General features: G+C 52.9%; 1 protein-coding gene and 1 long non-coding RNA gene across 2 annotated transcripts in view; one reads left to right on the top strand and one right to left on the bottom strand.

Annotated features, from left to right (window-relative positions):
• Positions 1–19,839, bottom strand: part of LOC311591622 — a 306,130-nt gene that overhangs the window by 152,039 nt on the left and 134,252 nt on the right. The gene's annotated exons all lie outside the window — the stretch shown is intronic.
• CLPTM1 (CLPTM1 regulator of GABA type A receptor forward trafficking) overlaps positions 1–19,839 on the top strand; it is a 30,424-nt gene that overhangs the window by 884 nt on the left and 9,701 nt on the right. The window contains exons 2-4 of the mRNA XM_084771417.1: positions 8,415–8,527; positions 16,507–16,630; positions 17,576–17,734. Of these exons, the coding sequence (XP_084627543.1) occupies positions 8,415–8,527; positions 16,507–16,630; positions 17,576–17,734 (396 nt within the window). The remainder of the gene's footprint in view (positions 1–8,414; positions 8,528–16,506; positions 16,631–17,575; positions 17,735–19,839) is intronic.

The following is a 19,839-nucleotide window of genomic DNA, read 5'->3' as shown; positions in this document are numbered from 1 at the left end:
GTTGACAGCAAGGTGCTGTCGACCCACCCACTGGGATGTCACTGACTTGTAGGAGGCAGCTCAGGGGTGAGCGGTACCGACTGGGAGCGGAGGGTGCATGAAGCTGACTGGATGTGACCTTGGGCAAGTTTCTCTGTCTCTCTCTGGGTCTATATTGCCCCAGTGGTTAAGGGAGGAATTGGGTGGGAGGGTCAACCCCGTGGGCTGTAAAGATGGCCCTAACCATGTCCCTGCAGTCAGGGGAATGGGAGAGGAGACTGTATTGTAAACAGACAGGGGAATGACAGAAGTCCGGATTAGGGACCTGCAGGATCTCTAAGCCGGGGTAGATGCACGCACTTGGGAAAAGAGACCAGGCTCCGGAGGTGAGGTAGAATCCATATATCTGGACTGTGTCTTTCTGGCATTTCCAATCAGACCTGGGGTGCAGGCAGCTCAGGAGATTGTGGGGTCTGTCCGTGCTGGAAATGAACACACTGGCTGGGTGTGCTGGGACTTCCTCTGATCCGTTGCCCTCATCAGTGCTCCTAGCTCTTTTCAATTTCTGTTGATGATTCCGTGTGGGTAGCATGAGAAACCAAGACTTTCCCAGACACACGGGGAGCCTCTCTGGTTCCTGTCTCTGTGCTGTGAGGTTCAGCCTCGCAGTGGCCCCTCTGCTTTAGCGTCCCAAGTGCTGGCGTGACAGCCACATGCGCCACTAATCTAGCTCATGCTTGACAAGTTTTAATGCTCTTCCTTTGGCCTTTAGGATAAAGTACACACTTTTTTTTTTTAAAGCACATCAAGACCTGGCAGGAACTGTTTTCTTTATACTAGACTAAGCTTTCTTTCTTTCTTCTTCCTTCATTTGGTTCGGGTTTTGTTTTGTTTTTCAAGACAGGGTTTTACTGTATAGTCTTGGAACTCAGAGATCCACCTGCCTCTGCCTCTCAGAGTGCTGGGATTAAAGGCGTGCACTGTATGCCCAGCCTCTAATTGTTTTCTTTTTGTTGTTGTTGTTTTGTTTTTTGAGACAGGATTTCTCTGTGTAGCCTTGACTGTCCTGGACTTTCTTTGTAGACCAGGCTGGCCTCGAACTCACAGACATCCACCTGCCTCTGTCTCCCAAGGGCTGAGATTAAAGGCGTGCGCCACCGCTAGACAAGAGTCTCCCATGTAAGCCAGGCTGGACTCAGATCATTCTGCCTCAGCTCCCCGACGTGAGCCAGCATCCACCATACCCGGATGATCCTTACTAGTCCTCAGATCTCAGCCTTCCCTTCCCTAGGATAGACGTCCTCTCTGACTAGGTCAGGTGTGCCCATTGAGCTTCCCGTGGGCTCTGCTGGACAGCCTGCCCACTGTGTGTTGTGACGGCGTCCTCTGCTGGACTTTCGGTCAGTACTCTATCACTATCCCCCGTCAGCTCAGGGCTGGCCGGAGTAGATGGTAAGGTGGGGGAAGTACTCCTTTTGGTGTTTGTTTGTTGTTTTGTTTTATTTTGTTTTGAGACCAGGCTGGCCTCGAACTCACAGAGATCCTCCTGCCTCTGCCTCCCCCAGTGCTGGCATCACAGGCAGGCTCCACCACACCCAGCTGTAGGGGGAAGTATGTTTTTGCTCTGTATTGTATAGGCAGCCACACCCAGGAGTCCTGCACGCCTAGCAAGCCCTCCACACCGAGCTTCACCCCAGCCCATGTCTGGCAGGTGTTCTACACTGACTCGCCTCCCCAGCAGTGAATGAGTGTTGACCCAGAGGCCAGGCTGACACGGAGTCTGAGGTGGTTGTGGTAGAGCTGAACAGTTCTTGAGGATGTGGCCCTGTAAGTGGTCATAGCTGCCTGCCAGGCTGCTGAGTGTTCCTGGAGGGGGTGGTCCTCACGCTCAAGCGTACAGAGCCCAGAGCAGGCAGCAGCTGAGCTGGCCTCCCTACTGCCCTCCCCGGCCTGCTGGCTTAGCGTGGAACTGGAGGACCCGTCCCTCACCTGTGTCACGGCTGGCTGCTCCTCTTTAGGGTAGCCCATCCCCTCTGCTGGACATGCGGTGGGTAGAACAGGCTCTGCTTTCCTGGGCCTCCTGTGCCCAGTAGGAGGCGGGGAAGCGAGGATGGGGGCCACGGTAACAAAAATATGCCTCACGGTAGATGGCAGAGACGGGGACAGACACACAGCGGCGCGTGTAGGGAGTGAGTGGCGGGGAGGTGGAAGAGCTGCCATTCCCATAGGGCCCTGGGGAAGACATCGCAGAGGAGGCCTGAAGGAGGGAAAGGAGGGAGCCACAGCCGTGTAAAGACCGTGGATGTGATGGGGCTCGCCCGTGCAAAGGCCCTGAGGTAGAAGACATCTGGTGCGAGGAGGGGCATTAGGTGGGGTAGCATTGTGGCCAAACCAAACGGGTGACTGGGGAAGAGAGAGGACAGTGAAGTGGGGAGGTGTGGGGTGCCAGGCTCTGGGGAGGAATTGGCCTTGACTCTGAAGGCCAGGGGAGCCACAGGAGGCTTACCTCTTTGTTGAGGTTTAACTTAAACACCTTCACATTTGTGTGATGCCAGTGTAGGATGCAGTAGCTTTTGGTGCACTCTATAATGCGAGTCTACAGTTTAACATTGGGAAATTTGTCCCTGGGGGCTGGTTTCAGGATTCCCTTCGTCACTTTCAAAATCTCAGGTGCCCGAGTCCCTCCTGTGGAACACCGTTTGCATGTTACCTGTGTGCCCCGCCTCCCATCCGCGTCTAGGGAAGCAGCTGTTGTGTTGGTTAGGAGGATGTGACAGGAAGCAGTCTGAAGAAGCTGTTGTTTTGCTTTATTTTATGTGTATGAGTATTTTGCATACATGTGTGCATGTGTATCACATGTTTGCCTGGTGCCTGCGGAGGTCACATCTCCTGGAACGGGCTATAGACTGTTTTGAGCCATTGTGTGCTTGCTGGGAGCCAAACTCTGGTCCTCTGCAGGAGCAGCAAGTGCTCATAACTGCTCACCCATCTCTCTAGTCCTGTTCATCGGTGTGTGTGTTGAGACAGGGTCTCTTATATAGCTCTCATGCCCTGGAACTCACTGTAACCAGGCTGACCTTGAACTCACAGAGATCCAGCTGCCTCTGCCTCCCAAGTGCTGGGATTACAGGCATGCGCCACCAGCCAGTTTTATTGTTTGTAGAGAAGGGATCTCATGTAACCTAAGCTGGCCTCAAACTGAATGCAGTCCTCCAGCCTTCCCTTCAGCCAGTTGGCATCACAGGTGTGCACCGCCACAGATGCCTCAGATGCCGCCGAAGAGCCTGGGGCTGGGGAGGCTGCTGAGATGGACCAGCCACACGAGCCTGGCAACCTGAGTGTGGTCCCTGGTTGAGGGAAAACTATGTGGAGTTGTTCTCCGAACTCCACACACATGATGGAGCATACACGTGCACCATACAGAGGCAAAAGAATAATATTTTTTTTTATTGTTTACGTATTTCGTATTTACTTCTTTGAGACAAGGTCTCTGTATGTAGCTCTGACCCAAAACTTGACATGTAGTCAGGTTGGCGCTAAACCCATGGAGATCTGCTGTGTCTGTCTCTTGAATGCTGGGATTGCAGGACCAGGCTATCACATCAGCTCCTAAACATTTTTATTTCTTATTTTTGCCCCAGGGGCTGGAGAGCTGGCTCAGCCATTAGGAGGCTGTACTGCCCTTGCAGGAGACAGTAGTTCAGTCCCCGTCACCCACACTGGGCAGCTCGCAAGTAACCGCCCGTCCCTCCAGCTCGGGCTCAGCAGCCTCTTCTGGCCCCCACAGGCACCTGCACTCTCATGCGTACCCCGTGTGCCTGCACACAATTAAAACTAACTAAAAAGGCTGGGCAGCGGTGGCACACGCCTTTAATCCTAGCATTTGACAGGCAGAGACAGGAGGATCTCTGTGAGTTCCAGGACAGTCAAGGCTGTGTAGACCCTGTCTGAAAAACAAACAAAACTCAAACAAGATGTAGGTAGGTAAGTAAGTAAGTAAGTAGATAGATAAATACATACATACATACATACATACATACAGATAGTAGATACACAGACAGACAGACAGACGGAATCTTTGGATGGCTTAGCAGCTAGCACTAGCTGCTCTTCCAGATTTGATTCCCAGTACTCACATGGTGGTTTGTAATCCTCTGTGACTCCAGTCAGTTTCTGAGGCTCGGATGATCTCACACGGCCTCTTCAGACACTCAGCTTGCCCATGGTGCACAGACTATGTGTAGGGAAAACATACACCTAAAACTATTTCTCAAAGGGGACTTGTTACTCTAGCCCGTTCCTACATGAAAACAGTTTAGGGACCAGTGAGATGGGGCAGTGGGCAAAGGTGCACATTGCTGGTGCTGAACACCTGACTTCATCCCTGGAACCCATGTGGCAAAAGTACAGCACCAACTCCCACAGATTCTCCCCTGACCCCCACACACCTGCTGGGGCTTATGCCCTGACTCCCAATAAAAGAAACATTAAGAGGAAAAAGACAAGTGTTTGTTTCCTTCATTTCTTACATATGAGTATTTGCCCAAACGTGTGGTGTGCATCACACACATGCCTGGTACATGTGGGCAGAGTGGGCATCACACGCATTCCTGGTACATGTGGGCAGAGTGGGCATCACACACATGCCTGATACATGTGGGCAGAGTGGGCATCAGACCCCTGCAGCTGGGGTGGGCATCACACGCATGCCTGATACATGTGGGCAGAGTGTGCATCAGATCCCTGGAGCTGGGGTGTGCACCACACGCATGCCTGGTACGTGTGGGCAGAGTGGGCATCAGATCCCTGGAGCTGGGGTGGGCATCACACGCATGCCTGGTACATGTGGGCAGAGTGGGCATCAGATCCCTGGAGCTGGGGTGTGCACCACACGCATGCCTGGTACATGTGGGCAGAGTGGACATCACACACATGCCTGATACATGTGGGCAGAGTGGGCATCAGACCCCTGCAGCTGGGGTGTGCACCACACGCATGCCTGGTACATGTGGGCAGAGTGGGCATCAGACCCCTGCAGCTGGGGTGTGCACCACACGAATGCCTGGTACATGTGGGCAGAGTGGGCATCAGATCCCTGCAGCTGGGCTACAGACAGTTGTGAGCTTCCGTGGGTTTTCCTCTCTCTTGACTCAGGACTCTATCTTGTCCCCCAGTACTGAGGATGGGACCCTGGGTGTGGTGTATCCTGAAGTCTGGGAGTACTGAGCTGTGCCCCTGCCCCCCCCCCCCCAGTGTAGCCCCTGTGTCCTCACATCTCAGCAGCCCTGGGAGGGGCTTTCTGACTGGCCGTGCTCCTGGGTGTGAGGCAGCCCCTCATGGGTTTGCGCTGCTTGTCTATGAGAGGCTCCGCCGCTGGGTTGCCCGGTACTGTGGGGAGGGCAGGCGACCTGGAAGCAGCCAGCTGTGGCTTCACACCCTGCGCTGACCCCCACCTCTGTTCCTGACTCTGAACCTACAGACCTCAGCCGCTTCAGAGTAGGGACCTTGTACCTGGACAGGCCTGCTGGCCCTCATACCTTCCCCCACCACTAAAACGCCTTTTCCTGCGTGTTCTCTGTTCCAGCCTGAGAGCCTCACTGCGGTATCAGCCCAGTCTGGGTGGGTTCTGCTTTTTGCCCTGGCGGCTGTCACTTGTTTATTTCTCCAAAACATATTCCTATTTATCTTATTTACTTATTTTAGGAAGAACATTGAGTATACCACAGGAAGGGCTGGGCAGTGACTGGAATAATGCCTGAATGTTTACCTTTAAAAAAAAATGCAGAGCTAGGTGTGGTGGCGCACGCCTTTAGTCTCAGCACTCGGGAGGCAGAGGCAGGCGGATCGCTGTGAGTTCGAGGCCAGCCTGGTCTACAGAGTGAGTTCCAGGACAGCCAAGGCTACACAGAGAAACCCTGTCTTGAAAAGAAACAAACAAACAAAAATAGGTAAATAGATGATAGGATGATGGTAGGTAGACAACAGAGGAGTAGGTAGGCAAATAGTTGGTGGGTGAACATGATAATTTTGTCTTTTTTTTTTTTTTTTTTTTTTTTTTTTGGTTTTTCGAGGCAGGGTTTCTCTGTGTAGCCTTGGCTGTCCTGGACTCGCTTTGTAGACCAGGCTGGCCTCGAACTCACAGCGATCCGCCTGCCTCTGCCTCCCGAGTGCTGGGATTAAAGGCGTGCGCCACCCCTCCCGGCTGATAATTTTGTCTTATTCTCTCCCCTCGCTCTTCTGTGTGCCCTGTGCGTGGCTTCTTTTTTTTTTTTTTTTTTTTTTTTTTTTTTTTGGTTTTTCGAGACAGGGTTTCTCTGTGGAGCCTTGGCCATCCTGGACTCACTTTGTAGACCAGGCTGGCCTCGAACTCACAACTCACAGCGATCCGCCTGCCTCTGCCTCCCGAGTGCTGGGATTAAAGGCGTGCGCCACCACGCCCGGCGCGTGGCTTCTTTACTATGCTGTTCTGCAGGGTGTTTCCCTCTTGATGCTGCAGCCTGGACCATCAAGCTCCCGAGCTTAGTGGCTGCCACCTAACCCAGGGCCTGGCGCACAGTAGGTATGTAGAAGAGTCTGGAGAAGCTGTGGAGGAGAGGGAGTTTTTTGGCACAGGGTTTCTCTGTGTAGCCTTGGCTGTCCTGGACTCACTTTGTAGACCAGGCTGGCCTCGAACTCAGAGATCTGCCTGCCTCTGCCTCCCGAGTGCTGGGATTAAGGTTGTGCGGCACCACGGCCGCCTCCCTGTACCGGTATTTCTAAAGTCTGTCATCAGGGCAGAAGGAGTGACGTGCCTAATGTGTCTCAGGCCAGGACCATGGGGGAGGGACGGCAGCCGAGGCCACAGGGCCCTCCCCTTGCTGGTATCGGGACAAGAGGTAACAAGTGACACCTGCCCTGCTGCAGGATTGCTCTGGTCCCTACAGTGAGGTGATGAGAAAAAGATGCTGAGGGCTGAAGTGCAGGGCCCTGGTGGAGAGGACTGGGCAGTGGAGCCTGGGGACAGTGGGTGTGGATGGTCCAGGAACAGGGAGGTCGTGTGTGTGCTGACTTCACAAGTGTGGATCTGGTGCTGATTCTCCGCCATGGCCACGGTAGTGCAGACCCCCTTTTTTAAAAAATGCTAATTTATGCCAGGTGTGGTGGCGCACGCCTTTAATGCCAGCACTCGGAAGGCAGAGGCAGGTGGATTGCTGTGAGTTCGAGGCCACCGTGGCCTACAAAGGGAGTCCAAGACAGTCCAAGAGAAACCCTTTCTCGAAAAACAACAACAAAGGCTTATTTCTTTTGCTTTATGCGTATGAGGGCCTTGCCTCCATCTGTGTGTGTGTGCTGCTTGCGTGCCTAGAGCCTGTGGAGGTCAGAAATGGCTATTGGATCCCCTGGAACTGGAGTTCCGGTTGGCAGCCACCATGTGGGTGCTGGGAACTGAACTCAGGAAGAGCAGCCCGTGCTCGGACCAATGAGCATTCTACTGCAGCCCTCAGGTCCTAGCTTTTGAAGTCTGATGGGATGGGACAGCCGCTAGTGTAGACTAGCACAGGCCTAGGGACCCAGCAGTGCCCAAAGAGAAGCTTCTAAAATGACCCTGCCCTGGGCTCTCTCTTACCCAGCTGTCAGTGTCTCTGCTGTTTTGAGACAGCCTGGGTTGGCTTTGAACCTCGATCCTTTAGCTTTCCCCTCTCAGGTGCAGAGATTATAGGCACGTGCCGCCCTGCCTGGTGGAGGAGGATTCTTGCCATGGGAACCCCACCTGATTCCTTGTCCTTGGTGTCTTGCTCCTGAGTAATCCGGCCGAGTGTCTTAACCTCTCTGAGCCTTTGTTTGCTGAGTCGCAGAGTGCAGTGATTCAGAGCCTGGTACCAGGCAGAGTGCACGGGGTGCATGTTTGTATACCAGCTCACAGTGGTGAGCGAGGTTCTGACCCGTCTGTCTGTCTCCATGCTGGACTGCCGCTGGAGAGCGGGGCCTCGGGGCCCTCATGGTCAGGGAAGGACCTTGTGATCAGCCCCAGCCTTCCATGGTAGCCACCTCTCCTAATGCCAGCTGCAGAGCCCTGGGACAGCCCTCCACAGACAGCACTCAGCTCGGGCTGTGGACTGTCCCTTAGCTGCTGGCTCCCTGCCCCAGTGTACTGTGATTTAACTCTCAGCCCCTGAGTGCCAGGCCTGGCCACAGGTTCCCTGTGAGCACCTACTTCTCACCGCTGCCCACTGTGGGTCGGTGCTGATAGACAGGTCCCGTGGACTGGATGGCGCTCAGGACTGTCCCCCAGCACAGGTACCCATGGGGGAACAGTTTCCTCTGGAGCCCTCCTGCCTGGGCACTCCTGCTTGTACCTTCCCTGAAGATTGGCAAAGCCCCTGTGTGCTCAGCCACTAAAACTCAGAGCGCCCAAATCAGCCCCCTCACCCTATGCTCTCTGTTCCCCCCCGCAGGTGACCAGCAATGGCAGCATTGGGAGGGACACGCCGGCCGAGACCCAGCCTCAGAACCCCCCACCCCAGCCAGCCCCCAACGCCTGGCAGGTCATCAAAGGCGTGCTGTTCAGGTGAGCAGGTGGGCTCTGGGCTCCCGCTCTGGGGAGAGGGCGCGGTGACCAGGGACAGCACACGCTGCATAGGTGAGAGCTGCCTACAGAGGCCCCAGGGCTTGTATGCCTAGAACAGGACCTCGGGGCTCAGCCAGAGCCTCTCACCGGCTCACCCCAGCAGCCACCTTCTTGAATGCTGGTTGCTAACCGTCTACCCCAGCCCTCCTGGACAGCACTCAGCCTAAAATGGATTTTTTTTTTTTTTGGGTGGAAGACAGGGTTTTTCTGTTAGTAGCCCTGGCTGTCCTGGACTCTATAGACCAGGCTGGCCTCGAACTCACAGAGACCCACCTGCCTCTGCCTCCTGAGCCCTGGGATTAGAAGCGTCCTCTGGGAGCCACACCTCAAGCCCCTTACTTCAAGACAGGTTCCCACCAAGCTGCTAGGTTGGAATCAACTCACTCACTCACTCACTCACTCACTGCTGTGCACTGGTGTTTTGCCTGCATGGGTGTCTATGTGAGGGTGTCCGAGTCCCTGGAACTGGAGTTGTACGGTTGTGAGCCACCATATGGGTGCTGGGAACTGAACCCTCAGCCATCTCTCCAGCCCTGGCCCTGGGCATTTTACTACGTTGGCTTATTAATTTTATGGGGTGTAGGAAGGTGTGTACATGACAGGGTGCGTATGTGGGCTCAGAGGACAACGTGGGGGGTCAGCTCTTCTACCATGCGGGTCCTGGGGACGAACTCAGCTGCTCGAGCTTTCCCGGCCCAAGGCCTTGAACCTGGATCCTCCTGCCTCAGCTTCCGAAATGCTGAGGTGACAGGCCAGAAGCTCAAGGTCTGGCTGAGAAGGCGCTCTGAATCCTGGGAAATGGAGTCCCACCAGCCCTGGAGGGGGAGAAGGTGTACAGAGGCGGATAGAGTCTGCCTTCGTAGAGCCCCCCAAACTTAGGAACTCTCTGTGCCCTTTGCAACACAGTGCACCGTGTTCCTGCCGAGCACATCCTCAAGTCACCGATGCAATGGCATCCTAAGTGTAGGACATGTGTCCTCCATCGGCGGTGGTCTGTGAATGGGCCTGATGCTGACAACGGCAAAGATAGGTGTCGTGTCCTGTTGCTTGGAAACAGTCTCAGTTTGGAGCCCTGCTGGCCTGGGACTTGGTTGTGGTGGTCCTCCTGCCTCCAGGGCCCTCACTGCGACCCCAGCTTACTTAGGGACGAACCACAGTACAAGTTTCTACTTGGTGTAAACGCGGGGATTTGTTGTTGTTTAAACAGGGTCTCGCTCTCTAGTCCAGTTTTCAACCATGGCGACCCTCCTGCCTCAGCCTCCTGGGTGAGGTGCGAGCTGCCAGGTCAGGCACATTTATTTAATGTTTACAGACTTGAGGAGCATTTGGTCGGAAACAGAGAATTGACTGACAAGTTTGAGGGGAGCCAGGGAGCGCAGCTGATACACAGGAACATCACCCTTCACCAGCATCTCATTAAAGGCACATACATACCACCTTGTTTAGCTGGGTTTGGTTTTGCCTTTTTTTTTTTTCTTTTTCTTTTTCTTTTTTTGTTTTTAGAGACAGGGTTTCTCTGTGTCTCCCAGAGACAGGGAGTCCCTGGCTGTCCTGGACTCACTTTGTAGACCAGGCTGGCCTCGAACTCACAGCGATCCGCCTGCCTCTGCCTCCCAAGTGCTGGGATTAAAGGCGTGCGCCACCACGCCCGGCTCAGACTTCGTTTTTGTTTGTTGTGTGTGTGCTGTCATTCATTCACTCACTCGCATGTGTTGTGTGTGCACGTGTAAATGCCGTAGCCGGTGTGGAGGCAGAAGAACACCTTGTGAGTGTGTCTGTGCTTTCTGCCATGTAGGTTCCCAGCGTGCTGGGAAGCGCCCTTCTGGCCGAGCCATTCCTTGGGAGCCTTTTGTCAGTTTTTAAAAAACTTGCCTGATCCAGCACTCAGGGGGCGGAGGCAGGCTGATCTCTGAGTTCGAGGCCAGCCTGGTCTATAGAGTGAGTCCAGGACTAGCTACACAGAGAATCCCTGAGTCAAAAAACAAAAACCCCAGAGCCGGGCATGGTGGCGCACGCCTTTAGTCCCAGCACTGGGGAGGCAGAGGCAGGTGGATCGCTGTGAGTTCGAGGCCAGCCTGGTCTACAGAGCGAGTTCAGGACAGCCAAGGCTACACAGAGAGACCCTGTCTCAAAAAACAAACAAACAAACAAACAAAAAACCCAAAACAATAACAACAAAAACTTGCCTGTCTTGGTAGTGCATGCCTTTAACGCCAGCACTTGGGAGGCAGAGGCAGCTGGGTCTCAGTTTGAGATCAGTCTGGTCTACATAACGAGTTCCAGAACAGCCAGGGGTGTTACACAGGGAAACCCTGTCTCAAAAAACCAAACATTTTATAAAATTGTTTCTTTTTTTTTTTTTTTTTTTTTTTGGTTTTTCAAGACAGGGTTTCTCTGTGTAGCCTTGGCTATCCTGGACCTGCTTTGTAGACCAGGCTGGCCTTGAACTCACAGCGATTTGCCTGCCTCTGTCTCCCGAGTGCCGGCTAAAATTATGTTTCTTGATTGTGTGTGTACATATGTCCTGTGGTGCATGCGGGAGTCAGAGGAAACTTGGAGTCTGCTCTTCTCTCAGGTCCTGTTGGTCCTGGGAGTGAGCTCAGTTGTCAGCATCTCTAAACCATTTTACAGCTCCCTTTTAAGATTTAACTATTTAGCTGGGAGTGATGGCACACACCTTTAATCCCAGCACTCGGGAGGCAGAGGCAGGTGAATCTCTGAGTTGGAGGCCAGCCTGGTCTACAAAGTGAGTCCAGGGCAGCCAAGGCTACACAGAGAAGGTGTGTGTGTGTGTGTGTGTGTGTGTGTGTGTGTGTGTGTGTGTGTGTGGGTGGTGTTGCTGTGGGTGAAATAAAGGGCCCCAAATATGCTAGGCATAGAGTCTCTTTTTTAATTGTGTTTATTGTTTGTATGTGAGGTCAGGGGTCCGGCGTGTGCTGCCGTGGAGGTCAGGGACAACTTTATGGCATTGGCTTTCTCTTTTACATGGTCACCAGGCTGTGTAGTAAGACTTCACCTATGAGCTTTTGGTCACACAAGCCCTGGCATTGAATTTTAGTCTTATTTATTTACCTAATAAAACAAGGCCTCACTACATAACTGCCTGGCCTGGAACTCACAGATCCACCTGCCTCTTCCTCCTGGGTGCTGGAATTAGAGGCACGTGTTTGCTTTTCTGAGGCAGTGTCTCCCCAGGTAGTCCAGGCTGACCTTGAATTTGCCGTGGTCCTCCTACCTTAGCCTCTCCAGGCCTGTGATTGCAAGAATGTACGTCTGGTTAGTTGGAACTCAACTCACTTTTTATGTATCTAAGATGGTTTTAGGTGTAGAAGTGTTTATTTGTATGTGTGTATGCTCCCTATGTGTGTGCCTGGGGGCCTTGGAAGTCAGAAAAGGAAGTCTAGTGGAGAGCTGTGTGCCCCCATGTGGGTGCCAGGAGTCAGACCCCACCTTCAGGGAGGTGAGCAACTGTTGCTAACCACGGATCCATGTCTCCAGCCCCAAGGTTGGAGGTCTTAAGATGAGACTCGGGTCGGGTGTGGTGGCACACAACTCTAGTGCCAGCATTTGGGAGTCAGAGGCAAGCAGATCTCTGCGTTCGAAGCCAGCTTGGTCTACATAGTAAGTTGCAGGACAGGTACAGCTGCGCGTGCACGCGCGCACACACACACACACACACACACACACACACACACACACACACACACACACACACGCCTGATGCAGTGCGGGTACTCTGACCCTAGGAAGACGGCCTCCTGCCTCACCTCTTGAATGCCAGATTCTTTTTTTTTTTTTTTTAAGATTTATTTATTATATATACAGTGCTCTGCCTGAGTATACAACTGCAGACCAGAAGAGGGCGCCAGATCTCATTACAAATGGTTGTGAGCCACCACGTGAGTGTGGGAATTGAACTCAGGACCTTTGAGTGAGCAGTCAGTGCTCTTAACCTCTGAGCCATCTCTCCAGCCCAAATGCCAGATTTTTTTTTTTTAAAGATGGGGTCCTGGAGCTTGCTCTGTAGACCAGGCTGGCCTCAAACTTTTTTTTTTTTCCCCAGACAGGGTTTGTCTGTGTAGCGTTGGCTGTTCTGGACTCGCTTTGTAGACCAGGCTGGCCTCGAACTCACTGCGATCCTCCTGCCTCTGCTTCCCCAGTGCTGAGATTAAAGGCGTGAGCCACTATACCCAGCCATTTTTTGTTTTTTTAATTACTTTTATTTATGTTTGCATGATATGTCAGTCCCCTGGGATTACAGACAGCCACGAGCTACCCTGTGGGTGCTGGAAATTGAACCTAGCTTCTCTGGAAGAGCAGCCAGTGCCCTGAACTACAGAGCCATCTCTCCAGCTCTTCAGTGCCAGATTTACAAATGAGTACCAAGATTCTGGGATAGTTTAGTGATACACAAAGCTGCCCCTACCCTACCCCATCAAATTATGTGACAGTGGCCGTCTGTTGTGGGGTGATGTCCACAAACTCAACGGACCTTTCACCTGCACTGATGTTTCCTGGAGTGGAGCTTGACAGTGCTGAGGATTGAGTGCAGGGCCTCGGCTGTGCTGAGTTAGTGCGCTACCCGGTGAACTACCCTGCCCGTGTTTTGTATGTGTGTGATGTGTGTATGTTTGGTTGTTGGTCTGTTGAGATGGTGACTTATGTATCCCTGTCTGGCGTTAAACTTACTGTACTCCAGCTATTTTGGTGATCCTCCTGTGTCTGCCTCCTGAATGCTGGAATGAACAGTTATGAGCATTTGTTTATAAGATTTCTGCAAAAATAGCTATTTAGACTGCCCATGTGGTGGTGAAGCACACTTGTAATCCCAGCACTCTAGAGGCAGAGGTAGGCCTCTGAGTTCGAGGCCTGCCTGGTCTACAGAGCAAGTTCCAGGACAGCCAGGGCTACACAGACAAACCCTGTCTCGAACTCCCCACTCCCCCACCCGCAAAAATGCTATTTGGAATAGGATAGAGAATTCAATGCATATTTTTATTTTCCTTTTGAAGCAAGTTTTTCTTTTCTTTCCTTTTTTCTTTCTTCTTCTTCTTTTTTTTTTTTTTTTTTTGAGACAGTTGCTTGCTCAGTAGTCCCGTCAGGCAGCCCTCCTGCCTCTCAGTGCAGGAATCACAGGCGTGAGCCACCATGCTGGCTTTCCTCAGGTCATGTGGGAAGCCTTGGGGCACTGTCTTTCCTGTAGGCCTCGATGCACAGGAAGGGCTTTTCTTTGTCCCACAGGTCCTCTCAGGATTCCTGAGGTGATGTGGGGGCTAGGGCCAGCCTGTCGTGTTTCACACATGGGGACAGGCCCGCCTCTGAGCGGGCAGTGCTGCTTTGACACTCTCCCTTGGAGTATTTACCAAAGTGGGAGGCAGCAGGTTCCCCCGAGAGCACTGTTCCAGACCTCTGTCAGCTATGTGCATTGGGGAGCAGATGGCTCAGCTGGGCTGCAGCCCCTGAGACCCCAGACCCCAGGGCTCCATGGCTTCAACAGGCAGAGGCAAGTCCCTGTGCCCAGCCCTGCCCTAATGAGCCCCAGCCGGGAGGCACCAGCCCACCCCGCCGTCAATCTCAGTACTTTTCCACTCCATGTGTGCTTTCTGGTTTTCTGTTTCTGTATTTTGTGGTGATGGGTTTGAAACGTGCGGCCTTGCCATGCCTGGGCAGTGCTCTGTCACTGAGCTCCACCCTGAGAGCTGTACATTGCCCCCGATGAAATAAAAAGCTTGCACGGGTTGGGTGCCAGGCTCCAGTCTGCTAATGCCGTAACAATTTGGTGAACGTGGATGCTCTTCACACCCCACTTCAAAGGTCGCAAAAGGTAAGAGTCTTGCCCGAAGCCAGGCGTGGTGGCGCACGCCTTTAATCCCAGCGCTTGGGAGGCAGAGGCAGGTGGATTGCTGTGAGTTCGAGACCAGCCTGGTCTACAAAGCGAGTCCAGGACAGCCATGGTTACACAGAGAAATGCTGTCTCGAAAACAAACAAACAAACAAACAAAAAAGAAAAAAAGAAAGAGAAAAATCCAGGTTCTTCTTTTTCAGAAGATGGTGTGATAGTGTTGCTCAGGCTGGCCTTGATCTGTAGTTGGTGGAGCTGGGGTGACCCATTGTAGCCTTGTATGTCAGTATTATTGCAAATACAAAATATAGTGAGTGTGTGTGTGTGTGTGTGTGCATGTGTGTGTGTGTGTGCATGCATGTGTATGTGTGTGTGTGTATGCGTGTATGTGTGTGTGTGTGTGCATGCATGTGTGTGTGTATGTGTGTGTGCATGCATGTGTGTGTGCATGCATGTGTGTGTGTATGTGTGTATGTGTGTGTGTGTGCATGCGTGTGTGTGTATGTGTGTGTGTATGTGTGTGTGTGCATGCATGTGTGTGTATGTGTGTATGTGTGTGTGTGCGTGCATGTGTGTGTGTGTGTATGTGTGTGTGTATGTGTGTATGTGTGTGCGTGTGCATGCATGTGTGTGTGTGTATGTGTGTGTGTGTGCATGCATGTGTGTGTGTGTATGTGTGTGTGTGTGTGTGTGTGCATGCATGTGTGTGTGTGTGTGTGTGTGTGTGTGTGTGTGTGTGTGTGAGAGTCAGAGGAAAAGGAGAGAGAGAAGATAGATGGTGTGTGTGGTACTAGGGTGGAATTTCGAGCCTTGTACATATCATACGTAAGCTCTTTATTTCTTTTCCTTTTTTTGGTTTTTCAAGACAGGGTCTCTCTGTGTAGCCTTGGCTGTCCTGGACTCACTTTGTAGACCAGGCTGGCCTGGAACTCACAGCGATCCTCCTGCCTCTGCCTCCCGAGTGCTGGAATTACAGGCGTGCGCCACCACGCCTGGTTTAGTTACGGCTTTCTTACACAGCTCAGTTCCACCAGCCTAGGCATGGTACCCCTCCCAGCGGGCCCTCCTGTATCAGTTAATGATGAAGACAGTCCTCCACAGCCGAGCCACAGACTGCTCTGTGGCAGCTCCTCAGCCATCTATGTCACCCCTGTTTTGCTTTGTTGTTTGCAGTTTTATTTTATTTGTTGGGGTTTTTGTTGTTTTGGAGACAGGATCTCACGTGGGTCTGGCTGGCTCTGAGCTCACTGTGGAGCCAAGGATGGCTTTGAGCTCCTCCTCCTCTTGTCTCCCTGTCTCAGGTGTTAGGATCACAGGTGTGCACTCCACATGATAAGTAGCTTGATGAATCCTTCTTGCCTGGGAAAGTGAGTCTCAGGAAGTTCCCCCAGCTAGGTGATCCACGGTGAGGAAATCTCAAGTTCAAGGCCAGCTCCAACAACTTACTAAAACCCTGGCTCACCTAGTGGCGCATGCCTTTAATCCCAGTGTTGGGGAGGGCAGAGGCTGGTGGATTTCTGAGTGTGAGGCCAGCCTGGTCTATAGAGTGAGTTCCAGGACAGCCAGGGCTACAGAGAGACCCTGTCTTGGGGGGAGGTGGGTCGCAGATGGTTAAGTGCTAAAGTCCAGAACTCACCAGGGAAGGGCTGGGCGCGTGGCTTCATGGAACTCTAGTACCACAAAAAGCACTACAAAAACATGGCTTCCTGCGGCTGGAAAGGCTAGCCCGTCACCGCCAGCTTCTTTATTCTGCAGCTGAACCTGGAGAGTTGTGCGCTGAGCTTTCTTGTAGTATGGTGGGAAGAGTCTAGAGTTTTTTGGATCTCCATTAGGCCTCCAGGGGCTGGGGCATCTGACTACTTTAGATCTCCCAGCTCTGAGCTTGAGTGACTGAGCCCTGTGGCCCTGTGTGGGTGACAGCCCGCTTGCGTGGGGCTTTTTGAGTCTCTGCCTTGCAAGAGTCTTCACCGGTGCTTGCTCGGCTGCCTCAGACCTCAGAGAGTGGGGCTGCTCTGGAGGCTGATGCACTGGACTCCAGCACAGGGTGTAGGTCTTACCTGCCTCCTTCCTTCCTCAGGATCTTCATCATTTGGGCCATCAGCAGCTGGTTCCGCCGAGGGCCGTCCCCTCAGGACCAGTCAGGGCCCGGAGGGGCGCCACGCGTCGCCAGCCGCAACCTGTTCCCTAAAGACACTCTAATGGTAATGCTTGGTGGGAAGCAGCTTGAGGGGCTGGGACGGGATGTGACGAGGACAGACAGGGTGGGGCAGTTCCTGGCTGCTGCCAGCTCTGTGGACATGTGAGACCCAGATGCTCTAACCTGTCAGTGCAGGAGACTTGTGCCACCCAAGGGACACTGAGAGAGCAGGACTCTCGGGAGCTCATGTGGCAGCCTTTCTGGCTGTTGTGCACCTATTGCAACAGGGTGCCCAGGGGTTTTCCTTCAGAAACATGTTTGGCCTTTGTGGTTGTGGGTGACAGGGTGACTGGGATCAGTCCAGGTTCCTGAGCTAGTGGCCCAGCCACCAGACCCCTCCCCCTCAGCCTCCCCCAAGTCCATGCTCGCTCGCCTTGGCTCTGTTGCTGTGGTTCCCAGCCTGTTACCAGGCCACTGCTGAATAGCGGCTCCTTGGGATGGGGATAGTAGATAGGCGCCTGGCGGAGCAGGAGAGGGTGCCCCATGCTTGCCTCCCCTTCTGGGGTCCAGGCGCTTGACTTCCTTCCCCAGGTCTCTGTAGCTCCAACTGGGAGGCCATCTGTGGTGGTCCTGCGTCCTTGTCCTTAGGTTCATTTTTTAAAAAATACTTATTTATCATTTATACATATTCTGCTCGCATGTGTACCTGCCTGCCAGAAGAGGGCACCAGATCTCATTGTACATGGTTGTGAGCCACCATGTGGTTGCTGAGAATTGAACTCAAGACCTTTGGAAGAACAGACAGTGCTCTTAACCTCTGAGCCATCTCTCCAGCCCCAATCCTTAGGTTCATTATTGGCAGGGGGGCTCCTTAGCGAGACAGTTCAGGGGGAGCCGGCATATGGCAAAAGCGAAGGTTGGGTTTACCAGTTTCTCTTAGTCACTTTCCACAAATAACATGATCTCATTAACATGTGGCCGGTCGCCCCACCCCTCCTGCTCCCCACAGAACCTGCATGTGTACATCTCGGAGCACGAGCACTTCACAGACTTCAATGCCACCTCCGCACTCTTCTGGGAGCAGCATGACCTGGTGTACGGCGACTGGACCAGCGGGGAGAACTCAGATGGCTGCTATGAGCACTTCGCAGAGCTTGACATTCCACAGGTAGGCCCTTCCCACAATCCTCTGCTCCCCTGTCTCAGCACAGTGATGATGCCCGACGGCTTAGGTTCAGAGTTGCACAAATCGGCTCTTACACAGAGAAGCCCTGTCTGGAAAAAACAGAAAACAGAAACAAAAGCAAAGTTATATAGATAAGCAGCAGCAGGACTGTGCTGCACAGGACCCGAACCAGATTGATGTGTGCAGACCTCTGTACGCCATAAAAGTAAGAGATGTTGCAGCGGGATGTGGCAGTGCTGCCCCGTGTCCAGGGCGTGCGCAGCTGAGGCACAGGGCTATGGCTTGAAGAACAGGCTGTGGGTTTTGGGGAGCCCTGTCTCGAAACAAAAAGCAGCTACTGTTGCCCCGTGTAACTGTTACTGCCTCATGCCGCCCGTGTGATAGACGAAGCTGCGGTGAGCAGTGGCTTGGTGGCTTTTCAAGGTCAGCGGCCACTGGGAGAGTCACTTCGCTCCCTGCCTCCTCCAGGAAGCTCCTTAGCTTGTTTAAGTATGGAAGCTCCTCAGCTTGTTTAAGTATGTTCTCAGTTCCCATCGTCTGCTGGCTTCCATAGTTCAGGGTGGGTGCTCTGTCTGGGCGCAGCTTTCTCATGAGTCCTTGAAACCTAGGAGGGTAAGGCAGGTCATGGCAATGTCTGCATCCCCTCTGTCCAGCAGAGAACTGGGTGGGCATGCACAAACACTCAGCAGTGCTGTTGTTGTTGTTGTTGTTGTTGTTGTTGGCAGTTGAACTTAAAGCATCTATCTTGCATGCTACATAAGTACTGAGCAACTGAGCCCCCCCCCCCCCCCGCCTTGGATTTTATTTTATTTTATATTATTATTATTATTTTTTTTTTTTTTGGTTTTTCAAGACAGGGTTTCTCTGTGTAGCCTTGGCTGTCCTGGACTCACTTTGTAGACCAGGCTGGCCTCGAACTCACAGCAGTCCACCTGCCTCTGCCTCAGATTTTATTTTAGTTTTTCAAGACAGAGTTTTTCTGTGTAGCTGTGGCTGTCCTAGACTGGCTTTGTAGCCCATATTGGCCTCGAACTCACAGCAATCCTCCTGCCTCTGCCTCCCAAGTGCTGGGATTGAGCTACTATACCTGGCTTGGCTTTGCTTTGCTTTGCTTTTCTTCTCTCTCTTTCTTTCTTTCTTTCTTTCTTTCTTTCTTTCTTTCTTTCTTTCTTTCTTTCGTTTTTCCAGACAGGGTCTGTCTGTAGCCTTGGCTGTCCTGGACTTGCTTTGTAGACCAGGCTGGCCTCGAACTCACAGCCATCTGCCTGCCTCTGCCTCCCGAGTGCTGGGATTAAAGGCGTGCGCCACCACGCCCGGCTCTTTTTTTTTTTTTTTTTTTTTTTTTTTGAGATAGTCTCATATAGTTCAGGCTAGTCTTGCTGTATAGCAGCAGGTGGTTTTGAACCCTTCAACTTCTTGGATTACAAGAGCCCTTTTTTTTACTTAACATGTAGATAGGGGCTCACTGAGTGACCAGGCAGAACTCACTGTTTAATCTCACTGTTCCTGAGCGACTGCAACTACAGGCCTGTGCCCAGAGCTGCAGCTGCAGCCAGTGCGCACTTGGTCTGGCAGAGCTCTTGTCCTTTGTGCCCAGCAGGCTTTGGGAATGGGGGGAAGAGATGCCCCACCGCTGAGTGGCTGGAGCTGAGCAAGACACCGCTGTTACTTTGGTGATAGCTATGGCCATACAATCAAGCTCAGGCCTTTGAGGTTCCAAAAGGAATGGGGGCCTGGTCTTGGGGGCACAGGTCTCACTGCCCAGTGGACTTGGAGGGCAGGACCCAGTGTGGGCCAAGCCCCCCCCCCCAGTCAGACAGCAGACTCTGCCCAGAGCCTCCTTTCCTTCCCCTTTACTTTTCCCTCCACAGCCTCGGTTTCCTCCTCTAGAGTCCCCGGGCCTGGGAAGGTGGGAGTGAGGGAGGCTGTGGTCAGAGGGCAGTGGAGGTGGGAAAGAGGGCCGTGGGCTCCCAGGCTGCTTACTTCCTCTTTTGTTTTATCATAATAGGATCTTCCTTTGTGGCCCAGGCTTGCCTCCAACTTTCAAACCTCCTGCCTTAGCTGGGATTAGAGGCCTGCGCTGCCAC

The sequence above is a fragment of the Acomys minous genome (assembly GCF_964271855.1).
Source record: "Acomys minous genome assembly, chromosome: 20".
Taxonomy (NCBI): Eukaryota; Metazoa; Chordata; class Mammalia; order Rodentia; family Muridae; genus Acomys; species Acomys minous.
This window is presented reverse-complemented; position numbering and strand designations above follow the sequence as displayed.